This window comes from Pelodiscus sinensis, chromosome 2 (genome assembly GCF_052426305.1).
Source record: "Pelodiscus sinensis isolate ZL-2025 chromosome 2, ASM5242630v1, whole genome shotgun sequence".
Lineage (NCBI taxonomy): Eukaryota > Metazoa > Chordata > Testudines > Trionychidae > Pelodiscus > Pelodiscus sinensis.
In genome coordinates this window covers 178,562,976-178,583,962 of record NC_143053.1, presented here as the reverse complement: position 1 = coordinate 178,583,962, position 20,987 = coordinate 178,562,976, and the positions used below count along the sequence as shown (strand labels likewise).

The 20,987-nt window shown below is 41.1% G+C and overlaps 1 protein-coding gene across 1 annotated transcript in view; it reads left to right on the top strand.

The window, feature by feature from the left end:
• The window catches only part of TMC2 (transmembrane channel like 2), a 62,639-nt gene that overhangs the window by 40,583 nt on the left and 1,069 nt on the right, over window positions 1-20,987 (top strand). Inside the window, exons 15-19 of the mRNA XM_089776580.1 lie at window positions 8,446-8,513; window positions 8,973-9,212; window positions 11,964-12,089; window positions 16,865-16,943; window positions 18,087-18,207. Coding sequence (XP_089632706.1) covers window positions 8,446-8,513; window positions 8,973-9,212; window positions 11,964-12,089; window positions 16,865-16,943; window positions 18,087-18,207 — 634 coding nt within the window. The remainder of the gene's footprint in view (window positions 1-8,445; window positions 8,514-8,972; window positions 9,213-11,963; window positions 12,090-16,864; window positions 16,944-18,086; window positions 18,208-20,987) is intronic.

Below are 20,987 nucleotides of genomic sequence, written 5' to 3'. Positions count from 1 at the left end.
ACAAAGAGCAGTTTTCCTTTTACAGAGAAGTTTCTGCTGGTCAACGGTGACACTTCACTAATTAAACTTAGGTGGGTGTCCCACTTATAGCACTAACCCTGATAGCGTACAGTCTATGGGCTCCGGACTCAGCATAACTGCCACTGAAGGGAGAAGTGTTTACCTTTCCCACTGTCCTATAGAGTGAAATTGGGGTGAGAGCACAGGTTGCTTTCCTCTCATCCAATAGTCCGTTAGGTTGATTTCTGTGGGGGGAGAATGCTGCACTCCCTCCTCCTGCAGCAGAAGAGAGCGCAGTATCAGTGAGAGCATATTTTTAGACTAGTAACAGATGCTTAAACTTAAATTCCCCCTTTTCCCATAATTCTTTGAACTTATGAACAACTGAAGGACTCTCATAGTTTCATTTACATCAATCTTGTGATTTTGGTGCTTAAAAACTTCATGCCCTCAAAGATTGTCCTCTAGGTCTTGGCAAGCTGCCCCGTTCTTTAAAGTTTCCTCTATCTGTGGTTTGATTTATTACAACTGATACTTTTTATTCAAATTCTCTGCCAAGGAGCCATCAGTTCTTCATTTAAAAAAAGGGATGAATCAAGACTTCAGTGCCTGCTACAGCAGGTCAATACTTTACCCTAGTTCCTTCTCCAGCTCCTCTTTGCCCATTCATCTCCCATCCAGTACCCTTCCTCTGTGAACTCCTTCCCTTTCAGTTGCAAAGAAGTGGTACATGTTTTTTAGAGTTTAAAACCCATCCCTGCTTTGAAGATTTGCCCTGGGGATTTAAGCAATGTGAAGAATCCAGCGATTCAAACTGCATGTGAATCAAATTGTGTGTGTTAACCATGCTCATGGATCTTGCTTTTGAGAGATCTCAGCTTTTATGCCTTAGCTTCTATTTCCCCCTCCTCCTCACTTTCTTTCTTTTTGTTAGGCTTGTTTGATTTCCTGAGAGTTTTCCTTCAAAACAACCTCTAAAATGCTATTGGGGAGTTCCTTTCATCCTTTCTGGCTGCTTTATGAGAAGCCCTCCAGGAAAGCTATGCTGTACGCCCTTTTATATCCTTTGGGCACTTTTTGATTTTTTTAAATGCTTCTTCTACATCTATTCACCTCTCTCATTGACACTTAAAAATACTGCCTTAGGGTTCATTATATGCTCCCTGCTTTCTTTGTCTCTGGCCCCCGACACAGTCCTGCTATATAGTAGTTTTGTATCTCAGAAAACAAACTGCAATCAGATTTTATCACAAACTTACCGGACTTACTAGGCAAAAGCGAGTCTCCAGGAGCTTGAGGGTCTAATCTCACTCCCACTGAATCTACCAGTAGCAGTACACGGCCCTTGTTCACTAAGGACAAAGTTGCGGCTTTAATCATTCACCCCTGTGGAAAGCAGTGTGTTTTGCAATTATGACTCTCAGTACAACGTCTAGCATTCTGTCCCTCTTGCCATTCCAGCTTCACTGGTGAGTGCAGAAAGAGAGAAGGGCCCTGGCCCTTTTTTTATAATGCTCCATCCATTCCAAGCTATAGGGCTCAAGAAACTTGCAAAAATGCTAGAAACCATTAGTCCTTGGACTGGGATTGTTCATGGCCTTTGCACAGGGGCAACAAAGAATGGTTGTGATTTTTTTCCAGTGTCCTTCCTATTCTCACCTCTGTGCAGTGCCAGACACAATCTGGCCCAGGAGTTTGAAACCTTGGCCAAGGTCACTGCAGATTCCTGACATGAAATTTTGAAACAATTTGGATACAGCAAGAACCACCCCTCACAAGACTGCCATAGTCTCCCAAGAATGGCTACTCTCATGGTTTTGTGTCTGTGTTTAACCAAGAAGTGACAACAATCTTACAAGAAAGCCTGCTCTTAACAATATCCCTACCCTGATTACCATTCAAAAGAGGTTTATCTAACTTAAGGGAGTACAGTGGTGATCATCTATATAATTCAAATGCATTCATAAGTTGACACCAATGTATTTATATTCACTTTTTTTCCTGTTATCGATTGTGGAATATGCCCTTCATTCAATCTATTAATTTTAAAGTGCCTACAGCTAAAATCAACTTAAAAAAAAAAAACAAGCTATGAAGGTTACAACTATTTCACTGATGCAAGAAGCCACATTGGTTTTAAGGTAAAATGAAACTGCAAATGGTCCAGAACCAGAAACATGTATCCAATGCCCATCCTCTCCAAAATTTTGAGCATTTACATCAACAAAATTCTGATCTGAATCACTCTTCGTTTTTCAGAAACAAAACCCACCTCAGTTTTGCCATGTTTGAAAACTCTGACTTCAACGAAGTGCTGCCAAATGAACGGAGGCCCTCGTTTCACTGTGAAGTTTAGCCAACACAAGTTACGTCAGCATATATTCATTGCATTTAGCAGATCACTTGAATGGGATGTTTTAACAAACATTGGCCTCAAATCATATTTTGCAGAGCTGTGACCAGGGCAGAGTGATGGGACAGCTGCCCAGCACACAAAGATGTGGGGGCAGAAAAAGGAGTGGCGGGGGTGAGGGGAGCGGCCTGGGATCCCATTCCCCTCCAGACTTAGCTTTCTTTGATAAGATAACGAGCCTTGTGAATAAGGGAGAAGCGGTGGATGTCATATACCTAGACTTTAGTAAGGCATTTGATATGGTCTCGCATGATATTCTTATTGATAAACTAGGCAAATATAACTTAGATAGGGCCACGATAAGGTGGGTGCATAATTGGCTGGATAACTGTAGTCAGAGAGTTGTTGTTAACGGTTCTAAATCCTGCTGGAAAGGGATAACAAGTGGAGTTCCGCAAGGGTCTGTTTTGGGACCCGTACTGTTCAATATCTTCATCAATGATGTAGATATTGGGATAGAGAGTACGCTTATTAAGTTTGCAGATGATACCAAACTGGGTGGGGTTGCAACTTCTTTGGAGGATAGGGACATAATTCAAAATGACCTTAGCAAGTTAGAGAAATGGTCAGAGGTAAGCAGGATGAGGTTTAATAAAGAGAAATGCAAAGTGCTCCACTTAGGAAGGAACAATCAGTTCCATACATACAAGATGGGAAGCGACTGTCTAGGAAGGAGCATGGCGGAAAGGGATCTAGGGGTCATAGTGGACCACAAGTTGAATATGAGCCAACAGTGTGATGCTGTTGCAAAAAAAGCAAATATGATTCTAGGTTGTATCAACAGGTGTGTTGTAAGCAAAACTCGTGAAGTCATTCTGCCGCTCTACTCTGCACTAGTTAGGGCTCAGCTGGAGTACTGTGTCCAGTTCTGGGTGCCACATTTCAAGAAAGATGTGGGGAAATTGGAAAGGGTGCAGAGAAGAGCGACAAGAATGATTAAAGGTTTAGAGAACATGACCTATGAAGCCAGGCTTCATGAACTGGGCTTGTTTAGTTTGGAAAAAAGAAGATTAAGGGGGGACATGATAGCGGTTTTCAAATATCTAAAAGGGTGTCACAAGGAGGAAGGCGAAAATTTGTTCCTCTTGGTTTCTGAGGACAGGACAAGGAGTAATGGGCTTAAAGTGCAGCAGGGGAGGTTTAGATTGGACATTAGGAAAAAATTCCTAACTGTCAGGGTGGTCAAATATTGGAATAAATTGCCAAGGGAGGTGGTGGAATCTCCCTCTCTGGAGATATTTAAGAACAGGTTAGATAGACATCTGTCAGGGATGGTGTAGACGGAGCTTGATCCTGCCTTGAGGGCGGGGGGCTGGACTCGATGACCTCTCGAGGTCCCTTCCAGTCCTATTATTCTATGATTCTATGATTCTATGACTTCTGCCTTCCATTGAGCACAGAGGAGTTTTTTAAATTATGGAGTGGCCCTCACTGAGGGGGGCACACCTGACAGTTTGAAAAGCATCGCTTCCTGCAAGGACCTGAGGGATTGGAAGCTTCCAGGAGCTGCCTGGCTCCCTTAGGCCCCTGACTCTGTGTTATGGGAATTTAAGTGCTGGCTGGTGATCCAGCAGCCCTCTCAATCTTGCTCCCCAAGCCAGGCCACTTCAGAACAGTAGGGCACTCCCTAGGCAAAGTGGAAGGCAGTGTTATATGCTGTGCTCCTGACTCCCTTTTGCTTTTTCCCTAATGGAGCCCAGCATCAGATGGAGATAAACCCCCTGTCTCCAGAGCCTGGCAGCCCTGAAATACTCTCCAACGCACTTGCTGGTTGCTGCCCTGGTGCTCATGGCTCTGCTGCTGTTCTTCATTGGCCTTGGGGAGCACTTCATGGTAGTGGGGCTCTGTAGTCAGGATCTGGCTCCTTCAGAGAGAGGCAAGAGCACATCAGGATTACAGCTCAGAGCTGTGTCACTGCTCTGCCTGGAGGGTGCTTGGCCATACAGAGCTAGACAGCTCAGGAAGAGCTGCAGGACAGCCAGCCAGTCTCCCACTCCCACAGTGGAGAAAGTCAGGCTCCAAGCAACCTGAGTGACTCCCACTAGCTTCTGATATCCTGGATCCCGGCAGGAGATGATCGTTTTCCAACTGTGAGGAGTGCCCTAACACAGTATTTCTCAACCAGTGGTACAAGTACCCTTAAGGGTACTTGAGAGAAGTCTGGGAGGTACGTCAACACAACTGAAATTTGTAGAAAACTGAATTTTTGTTTTAAGTTTTACAGCATTTGATTATTTTTGTATTTTTTACACCCCAAAATTTAATCACCCACCCTGCTACGATTAAGTTGTTTAAACAAACGTATTGCAATGGTAGAAAAAATGTTGTGTATCTGAAAAACGGTGGGTACTGGGGGTACTCTTTTTTTTTTTTTTTTTTTTTAAAGGGGATACTTTATAAAAAAAAAAGTTGAGAAACACTGCCCTAAAAGACATCTGTACTTAATGGAGGCATACATTTGTTTATCATTACATTCAAGGGGCCCTAGAGAATTATTTTCCTGTTTTTATGTTATCACTTTTATTTCATTTGTATATAAGCTATAAACCTAGATGCTTTATACCGTTAAATACAAGCAAGTAGATGAGATACCTCAGAAGCTATTGAAGCTAGAGGTGTAATCACGAGTAACATTTTAATGCAGAAGGCCTATGGAGAAATTAAAAGGCCTAATTGAGGTGGAAGAGTGCAGGTGACTCAACTTAATGACCTCTCAAGGTCCCTTCCAGTTCTAGTATTCTATGATTTTCTGATTTCAGAGGAGTTTTAGACTTCTCTGCAATGGCCAAGTTGCTCTACTGTCTATGTTCCTCTTGTGAGAGGAATAGGCCATCCAGACACCTTATAATGATGATAAAATAACCTAACAAGTATAAATTCAAAGCTAAGGGTGCAACTAACTTCCATTTTGACAACATCCCCCGTCTCCATTCACCTACCCTACATCTACTGTGACACAGACAAGATTTTCTCCTTGCTAGGAGGGAAGTTAATGGACTTGTGAAGTTCTGGCCCCATACTACTGGCTAAGAAAGTACTGTGAAACTGTTGTATGAAAGCAAACAAACTGTTCAAACAGGCCTGATGAGTAAAGATAGAAGCACTTAATTTTTCTCGGATAGTACTACATTATATTGACACAGAAAAATGCATTCTGAGAGAAAACAACAACTAGGCCTATAAAAATTTAACTAAGATTGCATTGCTGATCTGGTCTAGCCTACAAGACTTTGATAGTATTGAGAGCCCCATGGAAAAAACAACAAATCTCACAACCACATATACTTCTTTTTAAAATAAAATCAGCAGTCTGATTTTTTGTGATCTGTTAACTGGATTTGTTAATGTTTAGAAGGTAAACATTCTCATGTCTGAAAAGAGAAGTTTGAGCCTGTCCTACACAAGTTGGCTTGTTAGGAAAGGTGGCATGTTTGTTGCCCTAGACACTTCTACCTTTCCCTTGGGAGAAAGGCCAATTCTCATTTACAGACAACCCCCTAGCCTCAAACAAATTCTTTCCCATAACCTCGCAGCACACCTTCATCATAATCATCCAAGAACCCACCCCTGCAATCAGTCCCAGTGCCAACTCTGCACACACATCTATACCAGCGATTTCATCACTGGACCCAATGACATCAACCACCAAATCAAAGGCTCATTTAACTGCACATTCACTAATGTGATCTATGCCATCAAATGCCAGCAATGCCCCTCTGCCATGTATATGGGCCAGACTGGACAATCTCTATGGGAAAGAATGAATGGACACAAATCAGATATCTGAAAAGGCAACACACAAAAACCTTCTGGAGAACACTTTAATCTTCCTGGAGACTCATTAATGGATCTCTAAGTCACTGTTTTGTTTCAAACCAATTCCACAAGCCAAATACACAGAGAAGGATTGGACCTTAACTTTATTCACAAGTTTAATTCTCATGCAAATGGCATGAATCGTGATATCGGATGGCCCACACATTATCAACCAAACAAACAATGAATGTGCTAATGGTTCTTGATGTTTGTGTAGAATCTGGTGTTGGTCATTTTCCTTTCCAAGTGCAAACTAATGGTTCTTATCATCCTCTTGTAACTATTTAGTGTTTAAGATGGTACTAGACTATTTGTTGTTTTTAAATCTTTCCTGTTACAGACTAACTTGGCTATCCCTCTGAAGCTTATCTACTCACTGTCTCTTTTTTCTTCCTCCCTCCATTTTTTCTCTCCTCCCTCATTCCCTTATTTATTCTTGGATCTAGACTTCCAACACTCCGGTCATCTGAAGAAGTGGGATGTGCCCATGAAAGCTCATGATACCATCCACATGTTTTGTTAGTCTTTAAGGTGCTACCAGACTATTTGTTGTTTTTTAAGTTTTTCCTGTTACAGACTAACTCGGCTACACTCTATACCTTTAGTTTGTTAGCCATAGTCATTGAGAGATATTTTACTATGATTAAAAGGAACATGAATACTGCCAACAGCACTGCACAGTTTCATGGGGAAATTTTAAATAAGTGTGAACATTATGAGACATAGGTGACATTATGGGACGTTGACCCCTTGCTCCCAGTCACCACTGAATGCATCATTTCTGTTCAAAATGACCCAGAAGATAGTGTAATGAACTGTGGAGAGTTGCAAGCGTGGCTATTTACTCATGGTGGACTGCACCGCACTGTCCATCAACACAAGCGCTGCTGGTGAGTACATGCAGCGACAGTGGAAGGAGCCACAGTATGCACATGCACAAAGAGCATGCTAACTGTATGCTGTATGTCAATGTAACTTGTGTTGGCAAAAAACTTGGTGGTTCCATATGGCATTAGAATGAGCATTCTGAATTACTACTCTTCCCTTGGCTGCCTCCCAAACACAAGATGCAGTTCTCTCAGGGAGCAACGTTTCTACTGAATAAAATTATACATCATGCTTGACCTGCCTGTAGGCATTTTACTGGATAAAAATCTCTCTCGCACATACACAATTTACAGAATTACAAACATTAGAGATAGAAAAGACCTTTTAGCTCATCTAATCTGTTCACCACCATCCTTTTCTGAATCCAGGGCATGGTTATTTCCTGGGGCATATTAACCTACTGCTTCTTCTATCCAGTTTTTAATGTCCCAGGATATCAGGTTCTCACCATCTCCCTCTGGAGATGAATGCTACTGTCTGGTAGATCAAATACTTATCAATTCTAGACTATAGCACTGTCAGCGCCTACAACGTTGAGAGACTGTCACCCAAGCCAGTTCTGTCCTTTGGTATTTATAGAGATGGTGTGGGTGAGGTAGTATCTTCTACTGGGCCAGCTTCTGTTTGTGAAAGACCTGAAGAGCTCTGTGGAGCTTGAAAGCTTTACTCTTTTGCCAACGAATTTGGTCCAATAAAAGATATTACCTCACCTACGTTGTATCTCTCATATCCTCAACCAACAGGGCAACAACACCATTGCAGACAACTGTGATATTTAGATATTTCAGTACAAATTAACCCCACATATTGGACAAACCACAAGTCCTCTCAGAACCACTCCGCTCTCTCTCTGCCCCCCGCGCTTTTGGGAAATCTAAGCAAGTGTATGTAGTTAGGGTATTTTTCACTCTCAATCTTGTTATAAGCACTCAAATATTGAACACCTTTCCAAGATATAACTAGGCCAATGGGCAGATATAGCAGCTGGAGAAGTAAAATAGACCCACACACTGGAGATCTCTCTCATAGCTGACTGTAGGGACAAAAAGAAGATTCAAAACAAGAGCAAATCAACTCGACTTTGTAACCACTACCAGAGGCCTTTTCAGCTTTCAGCAAGCCAAGGGAGGAGAGAGAGCTCACAGTGCATAGTTTCTCTTTTGTTTTCATAGTTCCACAGATTATCTACTCAATAGACAGCTATCAGGACTGTATTTGGAATCCCCTAACATATTAGGACTTAATGAGTACCTACCTATATACCTGATCAGACCAAGCAATAGCAGATACTTTATACATAAAATTATTTCCCCTCTCATTTCATATAGCCCTCTTATGCTGAGTTTGATATTAGTGGTAACGTGTTGGGCTTGATCTTCAATCAAGGAATGATCTGGTAAGATCTCCTTTTTTTCCCCTCCCAAGACTTTTAGAATGAAAAATTCTTTAAAGCACTAAGAATTCAAAATATTGGTAATGCAGTTAGGCTTTCCAAACTGGACGGACTGATTTGCATGGGTTTTTTGTTTTAAAACTTTTACTTCTATGCTCTTGCTTGAAAAAATAAACAGCTCTTTCCTCATCTTCTCATTAAAAATATTTGGCTGATTTTAAATGGAAATTAGTACCGCAGACCCTGACCTACATCTAAAATGGGTGGATGCTCTTTCAGGAGTGGTTGTTTTTTCCTAAATGGTGTGCTTGTGGAGAGTGGGGTGGAGGGGAAATGAGAGGAACGTAAGGATGATGTACTTGGAATCATTTCCATACATACCAGTCATCTGTGCCAATGTGTCTGATGCTCCTGAAGTAGAATCCTAGTCTAGGTTAATAGTTCTCTCTTTTTGTTTTTTAGGATGGGATCCTTTTATGCACCTGGACTAGTTGGTATAAACGTACTGCGCTTACTAACCTCCATGTATTTTCAGTGCTGGGCAGTTATGACTAGCAATGTCCCTCATGAACGAGTGTTCAAAGCATCCAAATCCAATAATTTTTATATGGGACTTTTGCTGTTGATCCTGTTCCTAAGCCTACTGCCAGTGGCCTACACCATAATGTCCCTCCCTCCTTCCTTTGACTGTGGACCATTCAGGTACTGAAATAGTCACAGGCCTACATTTTTCTGCTTTTATGCACAAACTACTGTACCGGTAATTTAAAGTGCTACCATATTATTTGTTGTAATAAGTTAGGCCTGTTTCCAAACAATGACTGTATAATACTTATATTCTGGTCTAGTTAAATTCTTCTTTAGAATATTTACCAGAGCATCATGATAAATATTGATTTGCAAACAAGCAGTCAACCAAAATATTCCATAAGATAATATTCCCTGCACTTATTCCAGTGGTTTCACCTAAAAAAAAGCAATGGGAACCCACAGAGGACTTTGGAGAATATTAGAGGAGGACAGATGAATATGATGTCCTAGAATAAAGTGTGGCACATCTGAAGAAATGGGCTGTGCCCACAAAAGCTCAGGATACCATCTATATGTTGCGTTAGTCTATAAAGTGCGACCAGACCATTTGTTGTTTTTTTCTCTGTACAGACTAACTCGGCTACCCCCTGAAACATATTTCAATATTACACATACAAAAAAATAGTCCCCAAAACAGCTTTCAAAGTCTATAGTTAATAGCAACCACAACATGTGATCATTTTCTATTTGGTTAAGAAATAACAGAATCCCAGACTGTTCTGAAATTCTCTGGTACTACTTTTATAAATAGTATTTCTTTCTATGTTTCTGAACTAGCACTGCACCAAATATTTAAGGGACTGAATTAATATGCCAATGAGCTCTCATTTGATTTAGTAACATTATTTCCTGGTGCACAATGAGTCTGATTCAGCAAAGAGCCAGATTGGAACAAATTATTTCTTTAGTTGCACTGTCTTGGTTCTTCCCTTGCTAATGGACAATGTCAATAGAAATCTATGGAGAATTGGGGAATAGGAGGAAATAATAATATGTTCTTAATTTATGGACCAGTCGAGCAGGATTTAATTATCTTGCCTTTTCAAAGTACATCATAATATCCAGCGCTGTGTGCGCAATCCTGCCCTCACATACACCCACTAGTATGTAATCTGTAGATCATCAGGTAGTAGGTGGCTCTGAGGAGACACAAAAGCTTTCACGTTGAGGTTGCCAATTCAGTCTAGCATAGGCAACCAGAAACTGTGACTTGTTACCATCTGATGCTTGCTTAGTGGTTATGTTGAAATGAGTTAGCAATCGCCTCCCCGTGCAGAGCTTTGTACCACATCACAAAAGTTTCCATACTAGCTAGAAGCCTGTTGGAAGACTGAGTAGAGATGCCTCAGGTACTTTCCCCCCCTTTTTCATTCACCACTTTATCCCCCTTTGAAGAGGACCTTCTACTTCCTAGGCTGATTAGTGCAACAGTGCAGGAAACTTTTAATTCCTCGTGCTGTACCTAGTCTATAAACACAAACACTTCAGCCTCTAGAGCTGCTGAGTCAACACCTTTCACAGACATTACAGTGACATGCAGGGCCAGCTTTTGGTGTTTTGCTGCCCTAGGAAGAAAATGTTTGTAATACCCCATGAACAGTTGAGCTGGAGGAGAGATTGGGTGGGGGGGGGGGGGGTGTCTCCCGCTGAGTTGGCATCCATGAAAGTTGGCACAGGGAACAATCATCTATAAGGCCAGTTGTGGGCACATGAAAGTAAAAAGCTCAAAAGCTCAAAAATATCAAGTATGACACTTTCACACACACTTATGCAACTACCCTCAAAGACAGAATTCAAATGCAGTCTGCTTATAGGCAGGTGTGAGTGGTGTACCTGAACCCGAAGAGAGTTTCTGAGTTCATAAATCAATTCACAACAATCTCAAAGCATTGTCTGAAGCATTAAAGAATTATTTCACACCTTGAAGCCTCTCTTTCAAAACCCAATCATATCCACCTTGTTCCACTCCTCAGGACAGGGCTCCCTCCATAATGTTGAGGAATTTGGCTAATACTGTACTATTCAGCTAATGAAAGCTAGTAAAATTGTGGCCAGCCTGTCTGTCTCTGTTGACCCTTGTCATAAGGATGGACTGTGACTTATTCCAAATTGGAGTCCAGAATACTTGTTAGATCTTAAACAGACTCTCTTTATTCTTGGTTAAGGATTATGAAAAGGGTTAATACTGCACACAGAAATGGTCACTATTTGAATCCATCACTGATTCACAAAACCGTAAATGTTGGCAGCTATGAAAGAAACATATTAGACCATCCCCCTCCTGTGTATGATTATTTCATTTGCACATAGCATATTCTCTAATGCTTTATTCAGTCTAGCTTAAAATTACTCCTTCAGTGGGCTTCCTATTAAGTGATAATCACAGCTTGCCATTTTTTATCTTATTTAGCTCTGCTTATGCAAATCAATGCTTTCTTCACTAATGAGCCAACTTCAAGAACAGCTATCTCCACAATGAAAAGGCCATCCTTCAATGTGATATGAAAGTCAGAAATCTCAGATGTTTAAAAAAGTCTGTAGAGTGTTTGTGGATTTGAGGGAAATAAGTTCATGAATTAACGTGGAGAACTAATATACCCATATATGAAGCAAGTTAGCTATGTAGAGGTCATTCACATAATCAATACCAGGTTGTTAGAATCCAAGAAAAAGTGGCTGAATTGAAAGATATTTGTAAGCAAGTCACTTTAACAGTATTTTGATGTCCAAAGACTTAGTAGCAAACAGCATGCTGACAGACAAAAGAAAGAACATTATTGTTCTTTACAAAAATCTTTTAACGTTGTTTAACAAAGTATTACTGTTGCCTACAATGAGTAATTGGTCATTTTATCATTCTAGTGGAAAGAAAAAAATGTTTGATGTCATCCAAGAGACCATCAAGCAGGATTTTCCACTTTTTGTAGCCAAGATCTTCAGTTATGTGGCAAATCCAGGACTGATTATACCTGCAGTTCTGCTTATGGTGTAAGTTATATTTGCAATCATATAGGTTTGGAGGGAAGAGAGACTTGAGGGATCATGGGGTTTTAATGAGATACGTTCTTTTACCTATAGATCACTAGCCTAGATCAGCAGTGATTAAAAGCCTCCGCTGTAATTAGAGCATGTAGCTTTAAGGACTGTTGTGATTATTTCTGGTTCCTACACTTATAATATTTGCAAAGTTCAGCATGGCAGAGTTTAAAAGATTTGCTGTTTCCAAGCAGCTGGAGTTGGCTGAAGTTAGAATTTAGGGGAAAAGTAGCTTGGAACTAAAAAACCCCTCACTGCTTTAAACCTATTTTGTTGTTGCTTGATTTCTTTGGCATGTGTCTGAGCCAATTAAAGCGGCAGATAAGCCAACTGTGCCTTTCGATTTATCAGATTTTTCAGAGACATAACAGCTACCATCTGAAAGGTTTTCAGCTGCTAGTGTGAACAAGCATCTATGTAGCTAAAACTAGCACCACCATTGATTGTGCCATAATTAATGACAGCAAGTGGCCATGGCTTAGGTTTTGTCTCAACCACCTTTCTCCACAAATAATTAGGTAGTTTGGAATCATTTCTAGCACCTGATTTCCTGCCTCCCTTCTTATAATCCATTAGCTGCTACCAGCACTATTGCTGTTGTATTTACAGTTTCAGAGAACCAAATTGGGTCCAATCCCTTACACTGATCCTGCTCTAGATTATAACAAGATTAAAAAGAGAAAATGCCACAGCCAGCATTTCACTTAGCTCTGAAAGACGCTGTGTTTCCCTTCCTAAATGAAGCAGATAAGTCAACCTGCAACACTGCCTTAATACAAAAAATAACCTCTACAAACAGTGGATCATAAATTTATATTAGCTTGGTTTCAGTGGCAGGCAGCCACTCATAAAATGTGCTCTACCTTTCTAAGAACTGAATTAGTTTGTTCCCTCTTCACCTCCCACAATTCTCCTTACTTTTCTAGAAACAATTTGAGAGGTCTCCAATTCATTTACACTCTTTGCCTCAACTGCCAGAGAATACATTGTGGATATTAGACTTAAGGTGAAATGTTTTATCCCTGCTTCCTCTTTACTTCTAACTGCCTCATTTTGGGGAGTGAGGAAGAAGCTATTTTAAATAAACTAGGTTTATGGATAGGTAACCAACCCTCTTGTGGGTCAATAGAAGGATTTGAAATCCTGACCTACAGAGCTGAAAATATGACCTTTACTGCTGAAGTTAAAGAATGTATCCCTTTAATAGAAAGCAGTAGCAGACTTAAACCTCTTCTGTGGATTAGCCATGAGATTGGGTGAACTCTCCACACAGCTAGTGTAGTGTAAGTTACACATGTTGTCTCACAAAAAAAACAAAAAACCAAAAACACGAACTACTGAGGGATAAATCATGTGTGTGTAAGAAGCACCTTATCACAAAGCCTATTCCACCACCCTGTTTCATGTGGTTCCTCTCCACTCCGTCATCGAATCATCTTAAAATGAGGTTCAAAAGCTATATGAGCAGATCAGTCCTAAAATGCCCACAGGAATTTCTCTCAGAGCCACAACGTGCCCTGAGGAAATAGAGCATATCTAGAAAAAATGCAACAAATGTACGAGAAAGGGAACATAGGCCCAGCTTGCTGACAAAATGCCAGAAGTAGTGTGGGAATGCATTAATGCTCCAATGGGGAAAAATCACCATGTTCACATTGATTGACTCACTTGTTAAATAAATTGCTAAATGGGAAGAATTTCCAAGATTTCACGACAGTTACTACAATTAATGAAGGGGTCCCACAGGACTGAGAAGGCAACTGAAATCTACACAAAGCAAAAACAGATTTATTCAGAGTAACTCTGAGAGTTGAGAATAAGCCCTGGTCTACATTAGGTAATTATTTCAAAATAACTTCTCTTATTTTGAAATAAGTGACACTTCCACACTACCAAGCCCGTTATTTTGAAATAAGGGGCTGACTATTTTGAAATAATAACTCCTGCTTTCCATAAGGAATAACACTAATTTCAAAATAAGTTATTTCAAAACAGCAGTAGTGTGAGCGCTCCACTGCTGCTATTTCGAAACACCTACCCTCCTGAGTCATTCAAAGTAATTACTTACCAGTGCTCTAAGTTAAGGTAGTGCGTCCACATTAAGGGAGCCTGCCTCGGACTAATTTTGAGGCTTCCCTGTAGTGTGGGCACACTATTTCAAAATAGTTATTTTGGAAGTTATTTCAAAGTAAGTTATTTCAAAATAATTTTCTAGTGTAAACATGCCTTAAGGGACAGTGGAAACAGAGCGAATGGAGATCATGGGAGCTCTGAAGGAACAGATCCCAGTCATCTTTTTCAAAACATGTTTCCTTCTGGAAATTAAGTGCAGTCAGATCAAAACCAAAACTTCAAGGAGGACCTTAAAATCAAAAGATGACTAATCATAAGATTCAATTATGTAGCTATGAAACTATTATTGGCTTACAGAGACCAAAAAGATATTTCCATGAGCACAGGGAAAGTTTTTATTTCCCAAAATACTGCATCACTAATCTACACAAGAGTAGACTAAGGTTTGACTTTTTTACTATGTAGGAGAGAGCTCTGCAAACTTAAGTATGTTTTATCCAGATAGACCTTCTATATTATTGGCTGCCTAGTGGCAGCAGGGATGAGAGAGTCCCAGACACTTCGGCATGTTGTAAAATATGCATCTCTCTGAGAGCCAAAGTCTGCCTGCCACTGCCAGTACATCTCCTATCCCTTTGGCTTTTGTTTCCCTCTAGCATGGATCCAACTTTTTTTTTTTTGCTTCTTTTCTGTGTGAGAAAGAATCAAGCCCAAAGTCTGTGACTCCTGCTTACATTCGTTTTCCAGCCTGCACTGTGCCTATTAGTAACAATTCAGTTGAAGATTGTGGAGTGGAGCAGTGTTCTTTAGAAAAGGCAAGACTCCATTTTATTGGCCTTAACTTGGAAGACCCTGGCTCAATCCCCTGCTCTGCCACAGACTTCCAATGTGATTTAGCTCATATGGATGTTATGAGGCTAAATAGGTTAAAGATTGTGAGGTGTTACAGACATAAGAGACATACAAATAGCCAAGACAGACATCAGCACCCTGTTGTTGTTCTCTTTCACAAGAACCACATACACAGTGTAACTCTGGTCATCTGAAGAAGTGGGCGGTGCCCACGAAAACTCATGATACCATCTACATGTTTTGTTAGTCTATAAAGTGCTACCAGACCTTTTGTTGTTTTTTTAAGTTTATCACATACACAGTGTAAGTAATGACTGCTCAGAATAAACCACGTTCATCCCTAGTGTGATTCTCTTGAACTCAGTAAAGCTACACCACAGTCCTTTGGCTCTTTAAACACATCCTTTGGGGATTGGTCTTTAATCATTAGATAACTTTAATATCATCTTCCTAGTCTTTAGAAGCCCATGGACATTTTTGCACAATAAGCTTACACATACAGAGCTGCTGGCTTTTGGAAACAAAAACAGTCTTGGACTGGGAGATTTCCTGTACTGAATAGGGAGAAGAGGTATAATAGCCTCTAGATTAACTCCCTTTTGAGTTCAGTGACTGAGGAAAGGATGGCAAGGTTGGGTGTGGGAAGAAAATAGACTGAAGGTAATTTGTGAAGAGAAAATAGGGAGAAAAAGGTTTTGGATGCTGCCAGTGAGTTAACCTTTGTATCCCCTATCCCAAATCCTATTCATAGCTAGGGTAAGCTTTAAAGCAGTGGTTCTCAAAGTGTGGTCTGCAGACTGTCTTGCAGGTGGGCCACGGGCTTGGGATCACCCTCCTGCCCAGAGCAGGGAACCTGCGCTGGCACTTCAACCCCCTTCCCACCTCCATACCCACCCCTGCAAGGTTGGAGCACCAGCACCAGCTTCTCACTGTGGGGGAGGAGAGTTGAACCTCCTGGGCTGGTCCTGGCTTGCGGGGAATGGCAGTACAGGAAACCAATCACCTGAAGGCTTTCCCCACTGCTGCAACTGGCCAAAATCATGGTCAATGGGAGCAGCATAGGGGAGAGGCCTGGAAGCAGCAGATAAGTACCCCCCCATCCTCCTCATGCCCACACCCCACACCCCATCCCCCTCAGGAATCCCCCTTCTGCTGATACTCTGCACCCCCACCTCACTCCTGCACCCTCCCTCCCATCCAGGACTCCCACCTTCAGCCCTCTCCTGTAACCTACCTCCCATCCAGACATCTCAAACCTCAGCCTGCTCCTGTATCCAACCTCCCAGCCCGATCCTCCACCCCTCACAGCCCACTCCTGCACCCATTTTGTCATCATGGGTGGTTAGCTGGTGGCCGCGGAAAGGTTTGCATTGAGTGAGGTGGGCTATGGGTCAAAAAATTTGAGTACAACTGCTTTAAAAGTTTTTAACTACAGCTACACTATCTAGAAAGTGCCTCCTGTCTTCCAAACACCCAGAAGTATGTTGGCCATGAGCAGATACTATCAGTTGTTCCTGTTGGTCCTACTGTTTATACTTTTCATAACCCTGCACCCTGATTCTAATACACAACTTGTATGTTTTCCAAAATTGGCAAGCATCGTGTCAAATGAGAACCTCATGTAGCACTGCTTATTGGAGAGATTCCCCGTGTAATTCTGCTCCTTTGAAAATATTCTCTTTTTTTCCCATCTGAGCTCCTCCCCTTTTGTTTGCAGTGGCTGGAAGACTTATCTGCTTGTCTCCCTTCCAGGATATGTCTCCGCTATCCTGCCAGGATAATATCTTTTTTTATATTTGTAGCCTGGCCATCTATTATCTGAATGCTGTAGCAGAGGCATATCAGCATGCCAACACAGAACTGAAGAAGAAAATGCAAATGGTATGTATGGGATTTATCCAAAACAGATGTTTCCAAAATACAATGCACTTGCATTTTGATCTAGAGTATTGTTTTTAAATAGCTTATTCCTTGTAAACTATGTTATAATACTGCATGATTTTAAAAAAGAGTTTTCTTTATTGGGTATTTCATTTTGACAGTGTTCAGTAACTGGTAAGTCATACTTCCTAATAAGTGAATATTAACTCATGCTAAAATTACAGTGAAATTTCCCCAGAATTACATATTATACCCAACAAAATAAATTCAATGTCCAAATAATTCAGATTAATGTTAGCATAGTGAATGCCAAAAGGAAGCCAAGATTTGCCATGGTTGATAAAGTGCTAACAATGTAACATACAGACTTTCTAAAAATTACAAAGCAAACAGAACAAGTGACACTGAGATCTTTGCTCTATAGAACTTCTGACCCGTTGTTCTCCAAGCACTTTACAAAGGAGATCACCATAATTATCTCAATTTTACAGAAAGGCAACCTGAAATACAAAGCAGTGAAGTGACTTGCCCAAAGTAACCTAGCAAGCCAGAAGCAGAGCTAGGAATAGAACCCAGGTCTCTTGAAACCCAGAATTAGAGTCTAGCCCTGCAGGAGACTATATCTGATATTTTACTGGTACTAAACAGGATCTTAGTCAGAGGAAAAATAAAAATTGATGCCACATAAAATACATTCAGTGAAATATACCTAGGGAGTGATGTAACATTAAGGGTGATAGAATGAGCACTCAGAAATCAGCAGCCTCCAGAAATGAAGGCTAAATGTTCAACTTTAACTCTGCCCACAGCTTAAAATATGAGCTACTTGTGTCTATAAAATGTATTAGATATGATATGGCCCAAACCTTAGATCCACTGTATATGGCCCTTAGAGGTACATAAGCTGCCTAAAACTACACAAATCAACTCCATAGTGGACAAGTGATCATGAATGAGTGCCGAAGGGGCCTTGAAAGAGAAGGGACTGCTACTCAGAGAAACAGAAACCTCATGAAATGATGCCATCCCTTGTGCATAGGAAACTCTTGGAGTTCGAGCCAGGAAACGCATGACAGCAAGCAGCTATTTCACAGATCATATCTCCAATTGCCAATGAAATCTAACCATTTTAAATTTGTGCAGCAACGTGAAGAGGAGAAAAACAAGAGGAACAACAAAGCAACTACTAATTCTGCAATGCAAGATTTAGAGGACTTGCTTGTTCCAAGTGCAAAGAGCATGAGTCAGCCCAAACCAACAGAAGGTAAAACATGTTAGAGAGATTTGTGTCACAATTCTGGGCACCTGCACCTGTATTTCCCCTCAGTGGTCCAGCAAGAACATCCATTCTCGGCTTCCAGCCCCCTTGGCTGCTGCCACTAGAGCAAGACATGCATCTCTCTCCACTTGTGACCAGATATCTCCAAGCCAAACAGTTCCTTGCCTTCACTGTGTTATTCCCAGAGAAAGGTAGACTGTAAGCAGATCTACTTGCTTTCTCTTTTGAGACTGATAGTGTAACTGCCCACAGTTACACTATCACACAGATCTTTCTAAGAAATATAGAAGCATTACAGAGATAGGTGAGCATCTGGTGCATGATAGAGAAAACGTCAAAAACAATAAAATAACTTTGCTAGAGATTGTGCCTCCCTTACCTCCATCCCCCAATCTCCATAAAGGAATCAGGGAAGGATTGGAAGACTGGTACCAGCCAAAAGATTGGGGCTCTCCGTGGACCAGGGTCCTATCCATTTTTTGGATCAGAACAAAAGCCCTGAGTCAGTTTAAACTTGGGTTACTGATTCAAAAGTCCTTCCTTTGTTTGTTGGAACCTGGAGAGTCTAGGTGGGTCTTTGAATTGTTCTCCTGTAACAAGTGATCAACAAACAAAATCACCCCTGGAAGTGACACTTCAAAAGGTGAAGTCAGTAGGTTTGGGATGGCAATCCCCTCCTCCCCAGTGCTAGCTAGGAATTTCACTTCACACACATTGTCCCTAACATTTCCCCAACATTCACATTAATAAGTTTCCTAGAAAAGTTACAAATAACCCTACAGTACCACATAAAAAGTGCAATTTAGGAGTATTCAAAAACACTTAAACTTAATTCAATGAGGTTTGTCCAGAATACAGCTGGAAATTACTGTATGTCGATTTTTTTATCCTGAAATGGCTGTGGACATAAAGAAATTGAGCTAAATTCTATCCTCAGGCACAACAGCGCAAGAAGGTTGGATGAGCGTAATTAAGAGCCAGTTTTGTCTGACTAAGTTTCCCCTGTAACACTGGAGGAATCAATAAGTAGATTTTTTTACATGGGGCTATCCTGTGCAACCATAGATTACATTTACCCCAAGGACCATACAGCAGCACACCTGTGCCACTGTAAGGTCTCCCCTGTAGCCGCTGTAAGCCAATGGAAGAGAACACTCCTCTCAGCATATTTAGAACACCCCTAATAAGCCAGAGTGTCTTCTGCCAACACAGCCTGTCCATTCCAGCACTTTTGCAGGAGAAACTTATGTTGAACCAGGGTGTGTTTTTTCACACCCTGACTGACAAAAGTGGTAGCGTGAAAGCCTTACCAAAAGTCTTGAAATCCCTCACCTTAAAACAGAAGAATCCTTTCAGCACAGCTTCCCAGGGGGAATTATTATTTAGAGATTCTACTGATGCAAAACGTTCCCATTGAACAACAGTTTGTTCACTTTACAGCAACCCCAGCTCCTCTCAGACGAGGGAGTAAAAGCAGGATTAGAAACAGGATTAGGATGTGTGAGAATAGGTGTTGTTTTTTAAATCTAAATTCGGGTTGTTGGCAAAAGAGGTGTAATAGAATCATTGAATGCAATGTCACTTACAGAAGACATAAAACAAATAGATTGTAAAGCCAGAAGGGACCATTGTGACCATCTAGTCCAGGCATGGTCAATAAGCAGCCTGTGGGTTAGACTCAGTTCACCAGGATTAGTCCCTGGTGGGCTGCCAGACGCTTTATTTATCCAAGCATCTGCAGGTAAAGCTGCTCCCAGCTCCCAGGCCAGCACTTCCTACAGCTCCCCATTGCCTGGGAATAGCAAACCGCAGCAACCAGGAGCTGTAAGCAGCCGTACCTGCAGACACTCAGGTAAATAAAGCATCTGGCGGCCCTCCAGGGGCTAACGCTGGTGAACTACATCCAGCCTGTGGGCCGTTATTGACCACCCCGATTTAGACTGAGCTCCTCTATTACACAGGCCATAGAAATACCTTGAATTAATCCTCACTGAATTAGAGAATATCTTCTAGAAAAACATCCATTCTCCCCCACACTGCCTGAAGAAACTAGAGCAGAGCAAGCTAAACCAACCTTAAAGCTATCCATACAGCCAGCTTCCTACATAGGCAATAACACAAGTCTTATTTGAGAGAAGCACAAAGAATCTAACTACAGGTGACGGGCCCCAAATCACAATGCTTTGATCTGAAGTTGCCCAACATTTTGGAGAGTTTGAATCCAGAGTTTTGTTTCAGGCCCAATCTCTATTTATCATGTCACATGAAATTCACTCTAGAATATTATGAAAAAACAATGAAATGCCTACATTGATCACAAACTAGGAAGCATCAAGAATCTGAAGTGGAAACATATTTCAAAACTGCTAAAAAGAGGCCCTTTGACAAGCTGAATAACTTTTGATGAAACTGAATGGAGCAAGAGTGAATAAAAATATGGTTGATACTATTAACCACGTTAATTTTACCTCTTGGTTATAGTTAAACACATTAGCATTTCAAATGGGGATCTCTTGGATCTCCTCCCGAATTTGAAATTTCACCATCAGTTTCTAATACATCCTTCCTTCAAGCAGGGGTTGTGCCTTTATTTAGGTTAAGAAAGTGCTTTGCACATTGTGGATGTTAATGAAAATATACAATAAAAACAAAAATTACAAATCCATAATAAACAAAAAGGCAGAGATGTGTTATTAATGTTAAACTAGGTGTAGCCCAAGGTCCAGTGTGTTTCAGCAGCAGCCCTGGGAACTACAAGTTGTGGA